Source organism: Brienomyrus brachyistius, chromosome 24 (assembly GCF_023856365.1).
Source record: "Brienomyrus brachyistius isolate T26 chromosome 24, BBRACH_0.4, whole genome shotgun sequence".
NCBI classification, from domain to species: domain Eukaryota; kingdom Metazoa; phylum Chordata; class Actinopteri; order Osteoglossiformes; family Mormyridae; genus Brienomyrus; species Brienomyrus brachyistius.
Window position 1 is genome coordinate 1,084,091 of NC_064556.1, and position 22,355 is coordinate 1,106,445.

Sequence of the window (22,355 nt, forward strand, 5' to 3'; positions counted from 1 at the left end):
TGGTTTTCACTTTTATTGGTTATATTTTATATTTTGTTTGTTTGTATTATGGCCTATGTAAATAGCTGCAGATATTTAATTTATGCATGCTAAACACCTTACATCCATTAATTAGTTCATAAAAAATATGAATTCAGATTTGGAGCGTAATCCAAATTAGCGTCCATGACACTGTACAGTTTTCGGAAACCTGACCCACGTAAATGTCAGAGGGGAGCCCGCCCCGCATTTGGACGCTTAGCAAAAAAACAGTCATGTGACCGATTTAGAAGGAGTGACGAATTACCCACAAATTTAGCTGTTTTAAGTCATCAGTCACAGAAGATTATACTGCATATCGTTATGAATGTTTTGAGGGTTTCTGCTGTTTAACTTCGTGCAAACGGCCGTTGGAGTAACAGCGCGCTGCGTTGCCAGGCCGGCATAGTTCCTTGTAGGTGGATGTGTCCTTTCGCGCCTCTTAGGGTGGTGGAAGATTTGTTCGCAATGAAATATCCATCTTCCAGTTATTAAGTATATGGTTTCCACACGTCGTCCAAATACTTGCACTTAAGAAAACTGACATCTGTAAATTCTCCCTGAAATATTTCCATACAGACCTAATCGACTTGTACGGTTCATTCTCAGCTGAATCACACCTCCCAGCGGTTCCTTTAATGTGTTTAATGCAGTCGCCCATTAACGTAAAGTAGATAATGTTAGATGGACATATTCCGTTAAAAGTGCCAAATTCAATGGATATTTGAAATGGATAAATTGATATTATTATTAGTTCTTCAGGATTTTATGATGTCTTACAAATGAATACAACAGAAGGCTTCAAATAAAGTGACAAGTAACTGAAAAATAACGAATTAATTAAAAAGTAGTTATTCCAGACACAACATATGCCTATCTAAATACTTATAGATCAAAACAATGTATAATTCTGGATATATTATACCAGAGTGTAATTTTTAGCTATAAAGAATGTTTTCTTCCGGTTTTTTTCAATGAACCATAAAAATGATAAGAAGCTAGTTGTTGTACTTCACTTACTGGTCTGTGTGACTCGTATTTGAGGTCTGGACCCTCCTGGTTTCCAGCCAATGGTGTTTCCGTTCCGCTAATTAAGCTTAATTATCTGTGGTTTCGGCTGCAGGGCGGCTGCTAATTAAATGTTAGTCGTGAGTTAAGTGTATGGCATCGAGGGGAGATCCCATGGCGCTCTAGGCAGGCCTCAATGCCGGCGCCCCCTAAAGGCAAACCTCGTCGCGCTATTTGATTTCAATGAGCTGAGCTCTGTGTTTAATGGGGCGTTAACCTACAGAGCTTGGCGTTTTTTTTTCCAAAAGAACAAACACGCTGACAGTCACTCATTCCATTATTTCTGATGAGCGTTATTTCCATAATTCACTGTCCTCTATTTGCAAAGTCAATGTTAAATTTAGCTCGAAATCTCTTTCCAGCTGATTGAAAATCCATCTTTTATAATATGAAAACTGCCTTCTATAATTACATTAATGATTGGCACTTCATATATTCTTCATTATTCACAGTGAGCTAAATTATAACTGGGAATTGCTGTGATTTCTTACAGTAAATCTGAGGAGAAGCCTCTTATGAATGCCCATCCATCCATCCATCCTCTAATAACTCATCTTGGTCAGGGTCATGGAGGGGGGGGGGGCTTGGAGCCCGTCCCTGGTGACATAAGGCACAAGGTTGGGGCATACCCCGAACGAGATGGCAATTCATAGCAAAGGTTTAATTTAAATCTGAATGTCATTGTAGAGCGACTGAAACCGGGAGCCCCCTAGTGGTAGGAATGGGAACAATCATTTAGCTGTCCTTAATTGCCTTATTTTTGGAGAAAGAGCTGCGGGGGGCCCAGCACGGCCATAAACAGGGTTTATTTTTAAATGAGGGCTGTTTATTACAGCCCGGCAGCTGAGGTAACCTCTCTGTCCTGCACCTCATACAGGATATCGCTCTCACGCCTGCAACCGCTTAACACCTCGACCCAAACAGCTGTAGACCAAGAGGAGCGACCCCTAAGGTCCAGCTTCATTCAGGGTTTATGGAAAAGTCAGCTTTAAAAAAAGACCCCGGTTTAGTGTGGAGCAACTTTTACATGCAATACGCTTGCACATACACACACACGCGTGCACACAAATACATGCGATTAAACCTAAATTTAATAATTTATCGACATGTTTATGAGAACCATATTTCAATGTAATTTGTAGGATGGGTTGAGCTGTTTTAGAAACCATATGATTTTTGTTTTAATAACACAGTGGCGTTTTCACTATGATCGAAAATTCACGACTTAACAAGTGACTCAGTATTTTCTCATAAAATCCACCAGACTGGATATCGTTCAGAAATCATCGGCGTCATCAGTCCGGTTTGTTTGCTGAAGTCGGACTGTTTCCGATTTTCCATGGTGGCCGTCCCGCATTGAGGGGGGCCGTGGGGGGACTTTGACAAACGACTAATAGTGCAGCTGAGCTGCCAGTCAAATCTGTGTCCCACCCATCTTCTGTCCCCCTCCTAAAATAAAACATACGCTTAAAATATTGTTTAACATCAAACTTTTGTTGGAATAAATATCTGAAATGTTTCAGTAGCTTCAGTTGTTTTTTTGTTTTGTTTTTAAATTTCCGTGGTAACGGTTCAGATGATACGTCTCCGCGAAACAGCGCAGCAAGATGGAAATTTAGCTTAAAGAATCATCGCTCACAGGTACAGCGCTTGAGAGGAAGACACAGATGGGGGTCGCGGGACGGGGGGGAGGGGGGGGGAACTGATCAAATGGCAGTTGCTATTCCAGAAGCAGTGGCCATGTACGGCAGCTTCTATAAACTGCCTTCTATAAAGTCGGGGGGGATGGGGGGGGGAGCTTGTCAAGATGTGAGGTCACACAGGTATTTGAGGAGTTTAGCATGGACATGTTGATTAGGTAAGACAGAGCCTTCAGAGAAGCCTGCCAGGGCACAGGGAGTTATAACTGGCTGACAACCAGCTCCAAGAATATCTGAAGATCTAGGAGCGCCCCCTTCATCTGGACCCCCCCACCCCCGACGCCAAGGCCTGCGGTCACAAGGGCCTGGATTGATGTCCGCATCCGGCCGGTGGGGGAGTAAAACATGGGATACTTGTTGATGTGCCGGTGTTTCTATGGCGGAGACGACCCTGGCTTCAGCGGAGATGGCCCTGGCTTCAGCGGCTAGCGGCCCTGGCTTGAGCAGAAACAGCCCTGGCTTCAGCAGAGACGACCCTGGCTTCAGAGGCGAGTGGCCCTGGCTTCAGCGGAGACGGCCCTGGCTTCAGCGGCTAGCGGCCCTGGCTTGAGCAGAAACAGCCCTGGCTTCAGCAGAGACGACCCTGGCTTCAGAGGCGAGTGGCCCTGGCTTCAGCGGAAACGGCCCTGGCTTCAGCGGCTAGCGGCCCTGGCTTGAGCAGAAACAGCCCTGGCTTCAGCAGAGACGACCCTGGCTTCAGAGGCGAGTGGCCCTGGCTTGAGCGGAGACGGCCCTGGCTTCAGAGGCGAGTGGCCCTGGCTTCAGAGGCGAGTGGCCCTGGCTTCAGCGGAGACGGCCCTGGGGCCGGCGTGACCCCAGCAGAGAGTGTCGGGAGAAGGCTCTTCATCCGAGGCACGGAAACCAAATCCGCTGCTCTTAAAACGCAACAGTTGTGTCATCATAAATCCTCCCTTCCTGTTTAACCCTTTAAGCACCTGGCTGCTTTATATCCATGCTTCTCACCTTCCCTAAAAGTGCGCTAACCCAGACGTAGGTATGAGGATCTGATATCCAGCTGAGCACAGTAATACGATGGTGTCATGAAGTCTTTTTATCGCCTCAATGAAAGCCCCTCTTTCATATTTATGATTTTTGGAATAAAGGTGGCAGGTGGGGATCAGTAATATCATTACAGGCCTGTTTACATGACATTTGGAAAAGCGCAGCAGTGAAAATAACCTAAAAGAATAACAAATGCTATGTTTCTGTGTCTTTTGGGAGTGTTTCTGCACTTTTTTTAAATACGCATTTTGTTTTTGTTTAAGGGGCAAGTGTATGTTATGTTGGGGAGTTTTTCTGAAGCCAGCATTCCTGCTCTTGGCTTGTGATGACGGCAATAGAGAGTCGTGACTCTAATACGGGCACCAAACAGCTAAATGGACAGGCATGTGAGAGACAGGCACCAGACGGCTAAATGGACAGGCATGTGAGAGACAGGCACCAAACGGCTAAATGGACAGGCATGTGAGAGACAGGCACCAGACGGCTAAATGGACAGGCATGCGAGAGACAGGCACCAGACGGCTAAATGGACAGGCATGCGAGAGACAGGCACCAAACGGCTAAATGGACAGGCATGTGAGAGACAGGCACCAGAGGGCTAAATGGACAGGCATGCGAGAGACAGGCACCAGAGGGCTAAATGGACAGGCATGCGAGAGACAGGCACCAGACGGCTAAATGGACAGGCATGCGAGAGACAGGCACCAGACGGCTAAATGGACAGGCATGCGAGAGACAGGCACCAAACGGCTAAATGGACAGGCATGTGAGAGACAGGCACCAGAGGGCTAAATGGACAGGCATGTGAGAGACAGGCACCAGAGGGCTAAATGGACAGGCATGCGAGAGACAGGCACCAGACGGCTAAATGGACAGGCATGTGAGAGACAGGCACCACACGGCTAAATGGACAAGCATGTGAGAGACAGGCACCAGACGGCTAAATGGACAGGCATGCGAGAGACAGGCACCAAACGGCTAAATGGACAGGCATGCGAGAGACAGGCACCAAACGGCTAAATGGACAGGCATGTGAGACACAGGCACCAAACGGCTAAATGGACAGGCATGTGAGACACAGGCACCAAACGGCTAAATGGACAGGCATGCGAGAGACAGGCACCAAACGGCTAAATGGACAGGCATGCGAGAGACAGGCACCAAACGGCTAAATGGACAGGCATGTGAGAGACAGGCACCAGACGGCTAAATGGACAGGCATGTGAGAGACAGGCACCAGACGGCTAAATGGACAGGCATGTGAGAGACAGGCACCAAACGGCTAAATGGACAGGCATGTGAGAGACAGGCACCAGACGGCTAAATGGACAGGCATGTGAGAGACAGGCACCAAACGGCTAAATGGACAGGCATGCGAGAGACAGGCACCAAACGGCTAAATGGACAGGCATGTGAGAGACAGGCACCAGACGGCTAAATGGACAGGCATGTGAGAGACAGGCACCAAACGGCTAAATGGACAGGCATGCGAGAGACAGGCACCAGACGGCTAAATGGACAGGCATGCGAGAGACAGGCACCAAACGGCTAAATGGACAGGCATGTGAGAGACAGGCACCAGAGGGCTAAATGGACAGGCATGCGAGAGACAGGCACCAGAGGGCTAAATGGACAGGCATGCGAGAGACAGGCACCAGACGGCTAAATGGACAGGCATGCGAGAGACAGGCACCAGACGGCTAAATGGACAGGCATGCGAGAGACAGGCACCAAACGGCTAAATGGACAGGCATGTGAGAGACAGGCACCAGAGGGCTAAATGGACAGGCATGTGAGAGACAGGCACCAGAGGGCTAAATGGACAGGCATGCGAGAGACAGGCACCAGACGGCTAAATGGACAGGCATGTGAGAGACAGGCACCACACGGCTAAATGGACAGGCATGTGAGAGACAGGCACCAGACGGCTAAATGGACAGGCATGCGAGAGACAGGCACCAAACGGCTAAATGGACAGGCATGCGAGAGACAGGCACCAAACGGCTAAATGGACAGGCATGTGAGACACAGGCACCAAACGGCTAAATGGACAGGCATGTGAGACACAGGCACCAAACGGCTAAATGGACAGGCATGCGAGAGACAGGCACCAAACGGCTAAATGGACAGGCATGCGAGAGACAGGCACCAAACGGCTAAATGGACAGGCATGCGAGAGACAGGCACCAAACGGCTAAATGGACAGGCATGTGAGAGACAGGCACCAGACGGCTAAATGGACAGGCATGTGAGAGACAGGCACCAAACGGCTAAATGGACAGGCATGTGAGAGACAGGCCCTGCGACACCTGCTGAGCACTGAAGTGCCCCGGCTCGGATGGGGAGGTGGAGGGGGGAGGCAGCAGGGTAGGGGGCCAGAGAGGAAGCAGGGGAGGCAGAAGGGAGGCAACAGGAGAGGAGACGGGCAAGGAAACGGGAGGCGGTGTGGGAGGTGGATGGGGAGGCGGAGGGGTAGGTTGGCCAGAGAGGTGGTTGACGAGGTGGAAGGGAGGTAACAGGAGAGGCGACAGACAAAGCAGAGGGGAGGCGACTGGGGGAGGCGATTGGATTGGCAGTGTGGAAGGCAGATGGGGATGCGGAGGAGGAAGGCAGTGGTGTAGGAGGCCAGGGAGGTGGCAGCTGAGGTGAAAGGGAGGTAACAGGGGAGACAGCGACCAAGGCAGAGGAGAGGAAGGAAGGAGAGGAAGAAAGGCGGTGGGCAAGGTGGCTGGGGGAAGCGGAGGGGGGAGGCAGAGGGGAGTTGGCTGGGGGAAGCGGAGGGGGGAGGCAGAGGGGAGGTGCCTGGGGGAAGCGGAGGGGGAGGCAGAGGGGAGTTGGCTGGGGGAAGCGGAGGGGGGAGGCAGAGGGGAGGTGCCTGGGGGAAGCGGAGGGGGGAGGCAGAGGGGAGGTGCCTGGGGGAAGCGGAGGGGGAGGCAGAGGGGAGGTGCCTGGGGGAAGCGGAGGGGGGAGGCAGAGGGGAGGTGCCTGGGGGAAGCGGAGGGGGAGGCAGAGGGGAGGTGCCTGGGGGAAGCGGAGGGGGAGGCAGAGGGGAGTTGGCTGGGGGAAGCGGAGGGGGAGGCAGAGGGGAGGTGCCTGGGGGAAGCGGAGGGGGAGGCAGAGGGGAGGTGCCTGGGGTGGTACTGAGGTTCGGCATCCCCAACGTCTTCCACTTTCATCAGAATGTTAAATAATTAAGCCAATGCTCTTCTGGAGCTTGTCTGATGAGGCCGTGACCGGAGGAGCCTGTGACACCTCGCTCCTGACCTGCTAAGTGCTCCCAGTGCTCCCAGTGCTCTGTCTTGATGGAGCCCATCTGTCACGCTAAAGTTAACAGGCTGTTAACTTCCCCTTTAGGTCACTTTCTGTATCTAGGTAAACCTGGACCAGATTGAAATTTTTGTCCAAATGAATCTGATGGCTCTGCATTGATTAATTTATTCTTTTATGCTTTTATGATTTATTTCATTTATTTAATCACCAGATTTTAAATGACGATCTTTAATCCCCTTGTCTCCCTTAAAAATCTTATGAGAGTTATGTGTCATGCTGAGGGTGTATATTAAAGCTAAGTGCGACTCATGCTGATGAAGCCTTCCCTTAAAGCCTGCCGCCTGTGTGACTCAGGAGAGATATGGGGGTTAGGCGTGGATACACAATATGATGGAGTAAGAAATGCTCGACCCCAGTGCATTGTGGGATAATATATGCACAGATCCTAGTCAGCCTTTGTGGCTGTGCTTGACTGTGCTTTGCTGCTCTTGTTAGTTTAAATGTAAACTCCTCTGAGGGACTCCCTGCGACACCAAACACTGTGGGTCTAGCTGTTGTTTCACACAAACACCTGCACACTCGCTAAAGTAGGAAAATGTCAAACTGAGCCACTAAATGTTGCCTGAGCAGCTGATAATCAGCCACTGACAGAATCGTGAGCACTTCAGGTCACCAGTGGGAGGAAGTGCATTCGCTAAAAGTGTTTTCATGATTGGCTTTGTGAGTCTGAGAGCACAAGTGGTGAGTGTGGCTGACTGAGCATGTGAGAAGTGGGTGTGTTTGACTGAGCATTGGAAAGGGGGTGTGGCTGACTGGGAGGGGGCATGGTTGACAGTGAGAGTGGGGATGTGTCTAGCTGAATGTGAAAATCAGGGTAAGAGTAGGGTGTGGTTGAGTGGGGAATGGTGGTGTGGCTGACAGTGGGAATAGGGGTGTAGCTGACTGGGAGAGTGGCTGACAGTGGGAGGGGGCGTGGCTGACAGTGGGAGCAGGGGTGTGGCTGACAGTGAGAGTGGGGGTGTGGCTGACTGTGTGGGAATGGGGGCGTGGCTGACAGTGGGAATGGGGGTGTGGCTGACAGTGAGAGTGGCGGCGTGGCTGACAGTGAGAGTGGGGGCGTGGCTGACTCAGTGTGGGAATGGGGGCGTGGCTGACAGTGGGAATGGGGGTGTGGCTGACAGTGAGAGTGGGGGCGTGGCTGACTGAGTGTGGGAATGGGGGTGTGGCTGACAGTGAGATTGGGGTTGTGGCTGACAGTGGGAATGGGGGTGTGGCTGACAGTGGGAACAGGGGTGTGGCTGACAGTGAGAGTGGGGGCGTGGCTGATTGTGTGGGAATGGGGGTGTAGCTGACAGTGGGAACAGGGGTGTGGCTGACAGTGAGAGTGGGGGCGTGGCTGACTGAGTGGGAGTGGGGGTGTGGCTGACAGTGGGAATGGGGGCGTGGCTGACTGAGTGGGAGTGGGGGTGTGGCTGACAGTGAGAGTGGGGGCGTGGCTGACTGTGGGAATGGGGGTGTGGCTGACAGTGGGAACAGGGGTGTGGCTGACAGTGAGAGTGGGCGTGGCTGACTGTGTGGGAATGGGGGTGTAGCTGACAGTGGGAACAGGGGTGTGGCTGACAGTGAGCGTGGGGGCGTGGCTGACTGAGTGGGAGTGGGGTTGTGGCTGACAGTGGGAATGGGGGTGTGGCTGACAGTGGGAACAGGGGTGCGGCTGACAGTGAGTGGGGGCGTGGCTGACTGTGTGGGAATGGGGGTGTGGCTGACAGTGGGAACAGGGGTGTGGCTGACAGTGAGTGGGGGCGTGGCTGACTGTGTGGGAATGGGGGTGTGGCTGACAGTGGGAACAGGGGTGTGGCTGACAGTGAGAGTGGGGGCGTGGCTGACTGTGTGGGAATGGGGGCGTGGCAGAACTGAGTGGGAGTGGGGTTGTGGATGACTGAGGCGGGTGTGACATTTTTCTTCATGTCAGCGCAATGTTGTGTCGGTGGGCAGGAGAGGGAACTGTTACCTTGTCGCTGTATAACGGATACATTCCTCCGCCCTTAACAATTATTAGCAGCAGACAGGTGGAGCGCACAGCCTCTGCCCGCCAAGTGGCCCATTAATACCGCACAGGATGCCTGTGAAGGGCGATAATCCCGGCAGAGCCATGAGAGGGACTCCCCAGCTGGGGCGAGGAGCGCTGCCCTCACCTCGCACACACGCGTGCGTTCAGGGGAATGTGGATGGACTGTATCGGAAATCGCTGCAGCTGCACTACCTGGGAATGGATGATCCAGCATGTTCATTAATTTTCTTACCTTCGACAACAAATATTTTATGGAAAGTTTTTCCTGCAGCTCGGGTAGGACAGATTTCACATACAGGGATTATAACATACTGTCTTCAGGGGACAAATAGCTATTTCCTTAGCCACCATGCCACCTACTGGCCGATGATGGTAGCTACCTCTCACTGGGAGTGAATATAGAAACATCAGTGAATGTGTGTCTGGGGGAGGCTGTTGGGGAATAGCCTTAACGCCGTGAACATCCCCAGTGAGAAAGCATTTCTAATATAATATATATACTATATATAGTTCCAGGTGCCATCGTGCTTCTATAAGCGTTGCAGAGAAGCGACATGTCGATTACCTTCTCCCAGATGACGCAGTTTCAGTAGTCATTCATATATTTGAGCAGAAAACATCAAATACGGATGAGATTGGCAGAGGGTGGCACTTATGAGTGCTGATAATGACTCACCAGTGCTTCGCAGACTGAGAGAAAGGAGCCGCTGTTTCCGGGACTGAGCATCAGAGTGTCTCCCGGCAGACGCGGCATTTGGCTACTTTTGCCTAAAGTTAAGTCACAATGTTTCACTCTGGATAAAAAAAAAAAAAAAAGAGCGGCTAAGGTTATTGGTTGCCATGGTAACCTACTCTGTTGTTTTCGCAGAAGAAACTGCAGATTCGTAGCTAAATAAAGATAAACGTGGGATGGGGTCGTGCAAGATCCTCACCGCACTTAATCATAAAATTGTTTCTGGTCTTTCTTTATTCAGAGTATCCAAAATAGGTACCGACCCGTGCTTATATGTAAAGTAGATTACCATTGTTTATATATAAGACTGATTGGTACCAATGCATATATATATATATAAAATAGGTAGCCACCATTGTTTATATATAAGACTGATTGGTACCAATGCATATATATATATATAAAATAGGTAGCCACCATTGTTTATATATAAGACTGATTGGTACCAATGCATATATATATATAAAATAGGTAGCCACCATTGTTTATATATAAAACTGATTGGTACCAATGCATATATATATATATAAAAAAGGTAGCCACCATTGTTTATATATAAGACTGATTGGTACCAATGCATATATGTATAAAATAGGTAGCCACCATTGTACATATATAAAACTGACTGGTACCAATGCATATATATATAAAATAGGTACCCACCATTGTTTATATATAAGACTGATTGGTACCAATGCATATATATATAAAATAGGTAGCCACCATTGTATATATATAAAACTGATTGGTACCAATGCATATATATAAAATAGGTACCCACCATTGTTTATATATAAGACTGATTGGTACGAATGCATATATATATAAAATAGGTAGCCACCATTGTACATATATAAAACTGACTGGTACCAATGCATATATATATATAAAATAGGTACCCACCATTGTTTATATATAAGACTGATTGGTACCAATGCATATATATATAAAATAGGTAGCCACCATTGTACATATATAAAACTGACTGGTACCAATGCATATATATATAAAATAGGTACCCACCATTGTTTATATATAAGACTGATTGGTACCAATGCATATATATATAAAATAGGTAGCCACCATTGTACATATATAAAACTGACTGGTACCAATGCATATATATATAAAATAGGTACCCACCATTGTTTATATATAAGACTGATTGGTACCAATGCATATATATATAAAATAGGTAGCCACCATTGTACATATATAAAACTGACTGGTACCAATGCATATATATATAAAATAGGTACCCACCATTGTTTATATATAAGACTGATTGGTACCAATGCATATATATATAAAATAGGTAGCCACCATTGTACATATATAAAACTGACTGGTACCAATGCATATATATATAAAATAGGTACCCACCATTGTTTATATATAAGACTGATTGGTACCAATGCATATATATATTAAATAGGTAGCCACCATTGTATATATATAAAACTGATTGGTACCAATGCATATATATAAAATAGGTAACCACCATTGTATATATAAGACTGATTGGTACCAATGCATATATATATATATAATAGGTAGCCACCATTGTATATATATTAGACTGATTGGTACCAACGCTCCCTGTTGCTTTCGGTGTCTGCCTGTCATCATTTCTATTTTCACAACTCGCCTGTCACACCTGCCGTTGTTAAGGCTGATTGCTGAAAGCAGGCCTGCCCCTGAGGTGCATTTCAGACCTCGTCACCCACGTGGACCATGGGAGCTTCTTTAAGGGGGGGGGTCAGCCTTTGTAAGCCTCCCCATCCAGTATCCTTTATGAAATATTCAGTGCTAATGCTGGCACAAGGTTCATTAGGTCCAAGGTGAGACTGAGAAGAGGAAGCTTCTGCCTGCTAAGACCTCCACCCTCTCGGTCCTGAATGCGGGAAGAGTTTTGTAGGGAACATTTCAAGATCAGCCAGTAGACTGACCCTAGCGTGCTTTGTGTTTGTGGGCTGCGTGTAGCCTGCAGAACAGATTCTGGCATTTGGAGAAAGGATGGTAAATTAATTGGTTATACAGCACACTACCAATAGTTTAAGTAAAACACCAATTTCAAGTAGTAATATTCACTGACAAGCAGCCTCCTTGGGTGCTTTTTAATTGCTAACACATTTGCCATAAAAAACACCAGACATTTGTGTTTCGTATCCCTTTGGGAGCCATGACTGCAACTGCAATTAACAGAAAAATGCAAGAACAGACCTGAACGAGTCAGTCAAATGATCACACTTAAAAATAAAATTCCGGTGTCGAAGATATGTGCATGTGCGTTAAACTCTGCTAATGGATTTTTTTATTGAAATGAATAAATTTGCAACATTTCTACAGAATGAAGCCAACGCTGCAAGACTTCCTGTGCGCACTCTTTGTGAGAGGTGCCAGTGCACATGATAAGTTTAGATGTTACGTGTCAGCAAGGAGCCGAGAATTTGCATGATCTGTGTTCGTAGGGCATTCAGAAACTGAGTATGTTTTGTGCAGAAATCGGCCGTATAACGATCAGGGTGGTTCTCCGCTGTGAGGCCACCCTCCCTGCCGGAGGCTGCCTGGTGCCCAGGTTACCTGCTTCTCGGGTCAGTGCTGGTCCAACCTGCCAGGCGACTTGGGGGTCCATCAGTGCCCCCCCCCCAGCAGGGCCTGTGACTGTCTGCCTCAGGAATGCTGCCCTCTCAGCTGTCGCGCGGTGTCCCTTTGCTCCCCGATTTAGACTCCCCCAAAGCACCTCCTTCCTCCCCCCTCCCCCCAGCTCCTAGGGTTTGTCTCCTTGCTCCGTATTGGGGCCCTGTCTAAATTTGGTCATGTGTGACGGGCCACGGTCGGGGGGGGGGCACACCTGCTGTGCCCTCGGGGTCTCTGCTTCCAGTCTTACATCAAATTACATCGGGCCTGAGCATTCCTCAGGCTGCCCCCCCCCGCCCCCCTGCCCCCCCTGGTCCACTGCCAGCCTCACTCCCTCCCTGCCTCTCTCCAAATCACCACTGCTGTTCCTCCCCTCTGTTAATACACTCATAGTCTCTCTCTCTCTCTTTGTCCCACCAGCAAACACACACACACACACACACACACACGCCACGTTCTGCCACCACATCTCCCACACAATCTCATTTCAGGCCCCCGCTTATCCCGGATCCCCCCTCCCCCCAAGTCCTGAAAATCACTAAATTTACTCAGCGTGGGAACAGCCGACATAATCCATGAAAATCAGACTTACTGAAACAATAGAACTGGTGCAATTAAGGCCGGACTTAAGGGAGCGGAGGCCCCTGGGCTAAGGCGATTGCTGGGGCCCCTGCGACTCGGGGCCCTGAGCTACAGCTCAGGTTAACCCATGTATATCTGGCCATAGTACAATAAATACCAATCAGGCCCCTTCAGTGTCATCCCGGTACAATCAGTGCAGGTCACAATAATGAAACACCAGCTTTAGACATGGTCCTTTTGTCAGTATGCACACATGTAACCATTTTTCTCGGTCATTAATTGTGTGCACGCGCCTCACCTTGTACCGTGGCACAGATCTTCTCAGGAATAGCTGTCATTGGTCACCTCAGCAGTCCGGCATAATGCAGAGGATTCTTTCTTCTCCAGACTTTCACCGCCTGGTGTAACTCTCATCTAAGGAAAGCCGGCACGCAGATTGAGAACATCGAGGAGGACTTCAGGAATGGACTCAAGCTCATGCTCCTCTTAGAGGTTATTTCAGGTGGGAGAGTCTCTGATGTGCAAAGTCAGCCTGATGGTCCTTGTTGTCATGTTGGCAAATTCATAATTACTACTGGAATACAAAGAAACACATTGTGCCACATGCCAGTATTTGATGTCCAAATAGTTTGTAAGAATCTGCTGAAATGTGAATAGTAGGAGAAGTGACATGGTACTCTCTCTATCCAGGCAGCCCAGTGTATGGCCTTTTTAGGTTCCTCCTGTGATGTGTAGGTTTTTTCCTGTGATGTGTGGGTTTTGTGTGCCCCCCTGTGATGTGCAGGTTTCCTGCTGTGATGTCTGGGCTTTGTATGTTCCTCCTGTGATGTGCTGGTTTCCTCCTGTGATGGGCTGGTTTCCTCCTGTGATGTGCAGGTTTCCTCCTGTGATGTGCTGGTTTCCTCCTGTGATGTGTTGGTTTCCTCCTGTGATGTGCTGGTTTCCTCCTGTGATGTGCTGGTTTCCTCCTGTGATGTGTTGGTTTCCTCCTGTGATGTGCTGGTTTCCTCCTATGATGTGCAGGTTTCCTCCTGTGATGTCTGGGCTTTGTATGTTCCTCCTGTGATGTGCTGGTTTCCTCCTGTGATGTCTGGGCTTTGTATGTTCCTCCTGTGATGTGCTGGTTTCCTCCTATGATGTGCAGGTTTCCTCCTGTGATGTCTGGGCTTTGTATGTTCCTCCTGTGATGTGCTGGTTTCCTCCTGTGATGTGCAGGTTTCCTCCTGTGATGTCTGGGCTTTGTATGCTCCTCCTGTGATGTGCTGGTTTCCTCCTGTGATGTGCTGGTTTCCTCCTGTGATGTGTTGGTTTCCTCCTGTGATGTGCTGGTTTCCTCCTGTGATATGCTGGTTTCTTCCTATGATGTCTGGGCTTTGTATGTTCCTCCTGTGATGTGCTGGTTTCCTCCTGTGATGTGCTGGTTTCCTCCTATGATGTCTGGGCTTTGTATGTGATGTGCAGGTTTCCTCCTGTGATGTCTGGGCTTTGTATGTTCCTCCTGTGATGTGCTGGTTTCCTCCTGTGATGTATTGGTTTCCTCCTGTGATGTTCTGGTTTCCTCCTTTGATGTCTGGGCTTTGTATGTTCCTCCTGTGATGTGCTGGTTTCCTCCTGTGATGTGCTGGTTTCCTCCTATGATGTCTGGGCTTTGTATGTTCCTCCTGTGATGTGCTGGTTTCCTCCTGTGATGTGCTGGTTTCCTCCTATGATGTCTGGGCTTTGTATGTTCCTCCTGTGATGTGCTGGTTTCCTCCTGTGATGTGCAGGTTTCCTCCTGTGATGTCTGGGCTTTGTATGTTCCTCCTGTGATGTGCTGGTTTCCTCCTGTTATGTGTTGGTTTCCTCCTGTGATGTGCTGGTTTCCTCCTGTGATGTCTGGGCTTTGTATGTTCCTCCTGTGATGTGCTGGTTTCCTTCTGTGATGTGCTGGTTTCCTCCTGTGATGCCTGGGCTTTGTATGTTCCTCCTGAGATGTGCTGGTTTCCTCCTGTGATGTCTGGGCTTTGTATGTTCCTCCTGTGATGTGCTGGTTTCCTCCTGTGATGTGCTGGTTTCCTCCTGTGATGTCTGGGCTTTGTATGTTCCTCCTGTGATGTGCTGGTTTCCTCCTGTGATGTCTGGGCTTTGTATGTTCCTCCTGAGATGTGCTGGTTTCCTCCTGTGATGCCTGGGCTTTGTATGTTCCTCTTGTGATGTGCTGGTTTCCTCCTGTGATGCCTGGGCTTTGTATGTTCCTCTTGTGATGTGCTGGTTTCCTCCTGTGATGTCTGGGATTTGTATGTTCCTCCTGTGATGTGCTGGTTTCCTCCTGTGATGTGCAGGTTTCCTCCTGTGATGTCTGGGCTTTGTATGTTCCTCCTGTGATGTGCAGGTTTCCTCCTGTGATGTGCTGGTTTCCTCCTATGATGTCTGGGCTTTGTATGTTCCTCCTGTGATGTGCTGGTTTCCTCCTGTGATGTGCAGGTTTCCTCCTGTGATGTCTGGGCTTTGTATGTTCCTCCTGTGATGTGCTGGTTTCCTCCTGTTATGTGTTGGTTTCCTCCTGAGATGTGCTGGTTTCCTCCTGTGATGTCTGGGCTTTGTATGTTCCTCCTGTGATGTGCTGGTTTCCTCCTGTGATGTGCTGGTTTCCTCCTGTGATGCCTGGGCTTTGTATGTTCCTCCTGAGATGTGCTGGTTTCCTCCTGTGATGTCTGGGCTTTGTATGTTCCTCCTGTGATGTGCTGGTTTCCTCCTGTGATGTGCTGGTTTCCTCCTGTGATGTCTGGGCTTTGTATGTTCCTCCTGTGATGTGCGGGTTTCCTCCTGTGATGTCTGGGCTTTGTATGATCCTCCTGAGATGTGCTGGTTTCCTCCTGTGATGCCTGGGCTTTGTATGTTTCTCTTGTGATGTGCTGGTTTCCTCCTGTGATGCCTGGGCTTTGTATGTTCCTCCTGTGATGTGCTGGTTTCCTCCTGTGATGTGCAGGTTTCCTCCTGTGATGTCTGGGCTTTGTATGTTCCTCCTGTGATGTTCTGGTTTCCTCCTGTGATGCCTGGGCTTTGTATATTCCTCCTGTGATGTGCTGGTTTCCTCCTGTGATTTGCAGGTTTCCTCCTGTGATGTCTGGGCTTTGTATGTTCCTCCTGTGATGTGCTGGTTTCCTCCTGTGATGCCTGGGCTTTGTATATTCCTCCTGTGATGTGCTGGTTTCCTCCTGTGATGTCTGGCCTTTGTATGTTCCTCCTGCGATGTGCTGGTTTCCTTCTGTGATGTGCAGGTTTCCTCCTGTGATGTCTGGGCTTTGTATGTTCCTCCTGAGATGTGCTGGTTTCCTCCTGTGATGTCTGGGCTTTGTATGTTCCTCCTGTGATGTGCAGGTTTCCTCCTATGATGTCTGGGCTTTGTATGTTCCTCCTGTGATGTGCTGGTTTCCTCCTATGATGTCTGGGCTTTGTATGTTCCTCCTGTGATGTGCTGGTTTCCTCCTCTGATGCCTGGGCTTTGTATGTTCCTCCTGTGATGTACAGGTTTCCTCCTATGATGTCTGGGCTTTGTATGTTCCTCCTGTGATGTGCTGGTTTCCTCCTGTGATGTCTGGGCTTTGTATGTTCCTCCTGAGATGTGCTGGTTTCCTCCTGTGATGTGCTGGTTTCCTCCTGTGATGTCTGGGCTTTGTATGTTCCTCCTGAGATGTGCTGGTTTCCTCCTGTGATGGGCAGGTTTCCTCCTGTCCTCCTTCCTAAGTTACTCACAGTGTAGGTGTGTGAGCCCTGCACTTGGCTGGCATCCCATCCAGGGTCTACCTTGCATTTTACCTTACGCTGTCAAGAGCAGGTTGCAGGTCTCATGACCTTGTACTTGATAAGCAGTTAGAAGATGGATGGATGGATGGATGTTCAGTCCATATCATAATTTTCGCCCACAGACACTTTGTTCTTACTTTTAATTTGCATGCAACAATGTTTCAAAAGCATAGATATCTAATTGTGTTTGTTTTGGGTAACACAGTGACACGGCCTGACACACAATGCCGCACAGCCTCACTGCCTAATATACGGTGATTGACGTTTTATAGGCGTTAGAATGACTATAATGAACTGAAGGTCGAATTATCAGGGACTCTTGCAGATTAATAAGATCTGCGTCAAGCTGACGTGTTTCCTGATTTTTACAACCAAATATTTATTGAATAATAAACAGGACATAGAATCCAGAAGGAAGAGCATGAAAATAAGTTACTGAGGTGCCTTTATTTGACCCTAAAGTGAAGATGCAGGCCCTTAAGGAAGTAGCCTCCATGATTGGTCCATCCAGTCATGCGGGAACAATTTGGCATGCTCATTGGCTGATGGAGGCTCTAGAGGCGTTGGGAATGGTGGGTAACTGTGATGGTGTGAACTTGCCGTCCAATGACAGGCGAGCGGCTGCCCAAACCTGACAAAGGCAAAATGCGCTTCCACAAGATCGCCAATGTGAACAAGGCCCTAGACTTCATCTGCAGCAAAGGGGTGAAGCTGGTGTCCATTGGTGCAGAAGGTGAGTGTCTGTCCTCCTCTGTCCATCGCGAACTCTGCGACACACGATCTTTTCACATGCACACGTCTGGTCGTCCTTTGTTTCTCCTCTCAGGGTATCTGAACATAAACATGTGTCGTGCAGCGATGCGTGAATCTGCTTCTCTGGGCCGTTGATCTTTCTGGATTATTCCAGTTCTCCCAGTGCAGTGTTGTATCCGTCCCTAGCAGATCGTCCCATTTTCCCCACAGAGATCGTTGACGGCAATGTGAAGATGACTTTGGGAATGATCTGGACCATCATCCTGCGCTTCGCCATCCAGGACATCTCAGTTGAAGGTGAGGGGCTGTTACACAAACAATGAGCAGGACCCTTCTGGTGGAATGTTAGTCTTGAATATAAAGGAAAAAAATCTTTGGTTTGCTCTGCTCAGTTCAAAATGTTGCTTCTGAATTAATTACAAATAAATTAAAGTAATTTAAACGATGATGCTGGAACCGACACTTTTTATATGACGAGGGGGTCGCATACAATTTCCTGATGGGTCCCACATGGAATCCGTCGTAACCTCAGAGAGCAATGTCTAAGGGTCGCTGGAGGGCTCTTCATGCATTCATGTAGCCCAGAGAAGATCTTGCTAGTCTAAATACACGGTAAGTTGAATTTTGTTTTTGCAGAGGACCAGCAAACAGCTACTCTAACCTGCCGAAAACTTGCATTTTATTTGTTATTTAGCCTTTATCTCCCACTCTTTTTAGAAACCTCTGCAAAGGAGGGTTTGCTGCTGTGGTGCCAGAGGAAGACTGCACCATACAGGAACGTCAATGTTCAGAACTTCCACATTAGGTGAATGTCCGGCTCCCTCTGCTGGCCGTGGCCTGTAGCGTCATGAGTACTTTTCAGTCGCTGTAAATCGGATCTTTCTCATGAGCTGAGTTATATTCTCATGTTATTTTTTTATTTTTACCTTTTGTCCTGTCTTCTTCTCTCTCCCTTTTCCTATACCTACCTCCCTTTCTTTCTCTCCGTCACCCCCCTCAGCTGGAAGGACGGCCTGGCCCTCTGTGCTCTCATCCACAGACACAGGCCGGACCTCATCGACTACTCCAAACTGCGAAAGGTGCCTCCACTGGCCCCTTCTGCCCCCCCCCCCCCCCCCAACACCACTAAAAACTGCTGCTCATATGACATGTTTCTTACTATTTACTTAACTCTTCTCAGAAGCACTTTTCTGTTTCTTGTTTTATATTTAATTCCTGCAATCTGAGTGTATTTCACAACTGTGTGGATGGTGATGAGCGTGTTAACTGCAGAAATCGCAGGTTCCTCTTTCTGTGTGGTCACCATCTATAACTCTGGTCGGTGTTCGGTCTGCGGTCCGGACCTTTCAGTAACTCTGGTCGGTCTGTGTTTGGTTTGCACCTTTCAGTAATTCTGGTCTGTGTGCTTTCGGTCTGCACCTTTCCGTTAATCTGTTAGATGTGAGTTTGGTCCGTATCTTTCGGTAACTCTGGTCGGTGTGTGTTTCGTGTGCACCTTTCAGTAATTCTGGTCTGTGTGCTTTCGGTCTGCACCTTTTGGTAACTCTGGTCGATGTATGTTCAGTCCACATCCTTCAGTAACTCTGGTCGGTGTGTGTTTGGTGTGCACCTTTCCGTAACTCTGGTTGGTGTGTGTTTGGTCTGCATCTTTCCGTAACTCTGGTCGATGTGTGTTTGGTCCACACCTTTCTGTAACTCTGGTCGGTGTATATTTGGTGTGCACCTTTCCGTAACTCTGGTTGGTGTGTGTTTGGTCTGTATCTTTCCGTAACTCTGGTCGGTGTGTGTTTGGTCTGCACCTTTCAGTAACTCTGGTCGGTGTATATTTGGTGTGCACCTTTCAGTAACTCTGGTCAGTGTGTGTTTGGTCTGCACCTTTCCGTAACTCTGGTCGGTGTATATTTGGTGTGCACCTTTCAGTAACTCTGGTCAGTGTGTGTTTGGTCTGCACCTTTCCGTAACTCTGGTCGGTGTGTGTTTGGTCTGCACCTTTCAGTAACTCTGGTTGGTGTGTGTTTGGTCTGCACCTTTCCGTAACTCTGGTTGGTGTGTGTTTGGTCTGCACCTTTCCGTAACTCTGGTCGATGTGTGTTTGGTCTGCACCTTTCAGTAACTCTGGTCGGTGTATATTTGGTGTGCACCTTTCAGTAACTCTGGTCAGTGTGTGTTTGGTCTGCACCTTTCCATAACTCTGGTCGGTGTATATTTGGTGTGCACCTTTCAGTAACTCTGGTCAGTGTGTGTTTGGTCTGCACCTTTCCGCAACTGGTCGGTGTGTGTTTGGTGTGCACCTTTCAGTCCCTCAGCAAATAACATCAAAGCCTCGCCTGTGCTTGTGATTTCCAGTACCTGAGAGATTTGAATTTTTTTAGTCATACATACACAATATGGCTGGCCTGAATGGTGTCAGTATTACAGGTGTTATCCTGTAAGATTAAATTTGAAAAGCAATTACAGTAGGATAAAATGTAGTTAGTTATCTAGTTCATAATCTTTCACTGTAATTTTTATGCATGTATTATTGCATACAGTATACCAAATATATAAATATATATGTGAGGAAAAAAACACATATATATATATATATATATATATATATATATATATATATATATATATATATATATATAATTTGAAATAAAACATGTTAATATAATGTCTGAATGCATTTGAAATAAAACTCAAAAATAATGATTGCATATATTCATAATTCTTGATAAAAATGGGATTATTCAACCCCCTGCGGCTGTATACCCCCATACGCCTTTGATATGATCATGATATTACCCCGCCACGATACCCCGTGTCTGTGTCTTTGATAGACGTGATTAATGAGGTACCTCAGAAGAGTTTATGAATAGCAGGAGACACGTCAGCAGGTCTTGGTTCTGGGTCTGAGAGTCTGGATTCCAGTTGCAGGCTGTTCGGTTATCGGTCATGATCAGATGCATGTCGTGTTTATTCTTCCTTCACATTTTCACCCCCCCTGTATGCTCTCTCATGTAGGACGACCCCATCGGCAACCTCAACACTGCCTTTGATGTGGCTGAGAAGTTCCTCGATATCCCCAAGATGCTGGATGCTGAAGGTGAGCCGCTGGTGATCCTGCCCCCTACTGGTCTCTTAAGCATGGCGCATTCCATCCACTGTGCTGGCAGTTTTGCGGAGAGCAGTGCTCTTGGTACTGCTGGATGTCCGGCTGCATTCTGGAATTGTTCCGTTTCTCTTCTCTCCGTGCATTAAAGCCTGTCCCAGTTTCAACAATCTTATCAGCCCGAGTAGCTGGCCGATGCTGTCATCAACATAGAAGTGGTGCCATGAAATGGACGTGCACCTGTGCTGTTTCCTGTGCACCTTTCCTGTGCTGTTTCCTGTGCACCTTTCCTGTGCTGTTTCCTGTGCTGTTTCCTTCTTTTTTCTCTGATTGCTGCATTGGATTCACTTCATATTTTTTTGGCTGCATGCTTCAAAGTCAAATCTGAATCAAAATGTCAGTTACTGAGGTGGAATATTGTTCTTGTTGGTGACAGAGCAAATAAACAACAATAAATATTCAGACTCTATATTCCATTTCTAGATATTGTTAACACCCCTAAGCCTGATGAGAAAGCTATCATGACCTACGTTTCCTGCTTCTACCATGCCTTCGCTGGAGCTGAGCAGGTGAGAGGGAGCATCTGCTCTTCCGCATACGATGATGCTCGGTAGCCGGTATTTTCATCTCTTGCCACTATTATCTGAATCCTCTATCCTTCCCCCAGGCTGAGACGGCTGCTAACAGGATCTGCAAGGTTCTGGCTGTGAACCAGGAGAATGAGCGGCTGATGGAGGAGTACGAGAAGCTGGCCAGCGAGGTAGGTCCCCTTCTCCACACGCCAGAGTCGCTCATGTGCTCCGTCTGCTCCGAGCTGATCAAGCCCCCCGCCCCGGCCCCCAGCTGCTCGAGTGGATCCGCCGTACCATCCCCTGGCTGGAGAACCGAGTGGCAGAGCAGACCATGCGCGCCATGCAGCAGAAACTGGAGGACTTCCGTGACTACCGCCGCATCCACAAGCCGCCGCGCGTTCAGGAGAAATGTCAGCTGGAGATCAACTTCAACACCCTGCAGACCAAACTGAGGCTGAGCAACCGGCCCGCCTTCATGCCCTCTGAGGGCAAGATGGTGTCGGTATGCATCCCGCCGCGGTGGCCTGCCGTACTCCATGCCCAATGCAAGACATGCTTGACATTGTCGCATGCTGCCCTCTGCTTCCTTTAGGACATTGCCAATGCTTGGAAAGGCCTGGAGCAGGTAGAGAAGGGCTACGAGGAGTGGCTGCTGACAGAGATTCGCCGCTTGGAGAGACTGGACCACCTGGCTGAGAAGTTCAAGCAGAAGTGCGGCCTGCACGAGTCCTGGACTGCAGGTACGGAGATTTGGGACGGAGAGCAAAGCAAGTAGGAGCATCAGTCCAGGTGCATGGAGTCAGACTTGAGATATAGACTGAGCATGACGTGAAACATCCTGTAGATCTGGCTGCATCAGCGGTTACTCTGGGAAGGTCCTGAGGTGTTTCTCTGGTGCCAACGTGCAGGGAAGGAGGAGCTGCTAACACAGAAGGACTACGAGTCGGCTTCCCTGATGGAGATTCGTGCCTTGATGAGGAAACATGAAGCGTTTGAAAGCGATCTGGCCGCCCACCAGGACAGAGTGGAGCAGATTGCGGCCATTGCTCAGGAGCTCAAGTAAGCT

At 48.5% G+C, this 22,355-nt stretch overlaps 1 protein-coding gene across 1 annotated transcript in view; it reads left to right on the top strand.

Moving 5' to 3' along the window:
• LOC125719881 (alpha-actinin-3) overlaps positions 1–22,355 on the top strand; it is a 28,985-nt gene that overhangs the window by 2,218 nt on the left and 4,412 nt on the right. Inside the window, exons 2-12 of the mRNA XM_048994677.1 lie at positions 13,472–13,586; positions 17,484–17,603; positions 17,834–17,920; positions 18,341–18,428; positions 18,624–18,702; positions 20,630–20,711; positions 21,201–21,286; positions 21,385–21,477; positions 21,561–21,791; positions 21,882–22,029; positions 22,198–22,348. Of these exons, the coding sequence (XP_048850634.1) occupies positions 13,472–13,586; positions 17,484–17,603; positions 17,834–17,920; positions 18,341–18,428; positions 18,624–18,702; positions 20,630–20,711; positions 21,201–21,286; positions 21,385–21,477; positions 21,561–21,791; positions 21,882–22,029; positions 22,198–22,348 (1,280 nt within the window). The remainder of the gene's footprint in view (positions 1–13,471; positions 13,587–17,483; positions 17,604–17,833; positions 17,921–18,340; positions 18,429–18,623; positions 18,703–20,629; positions 20,712–21,200; positions 21,287–21,384; positions 21,478–21,560; positions 21,792–21,881; positions 22,030–22,197; positions 22,349–22,355) is intronic.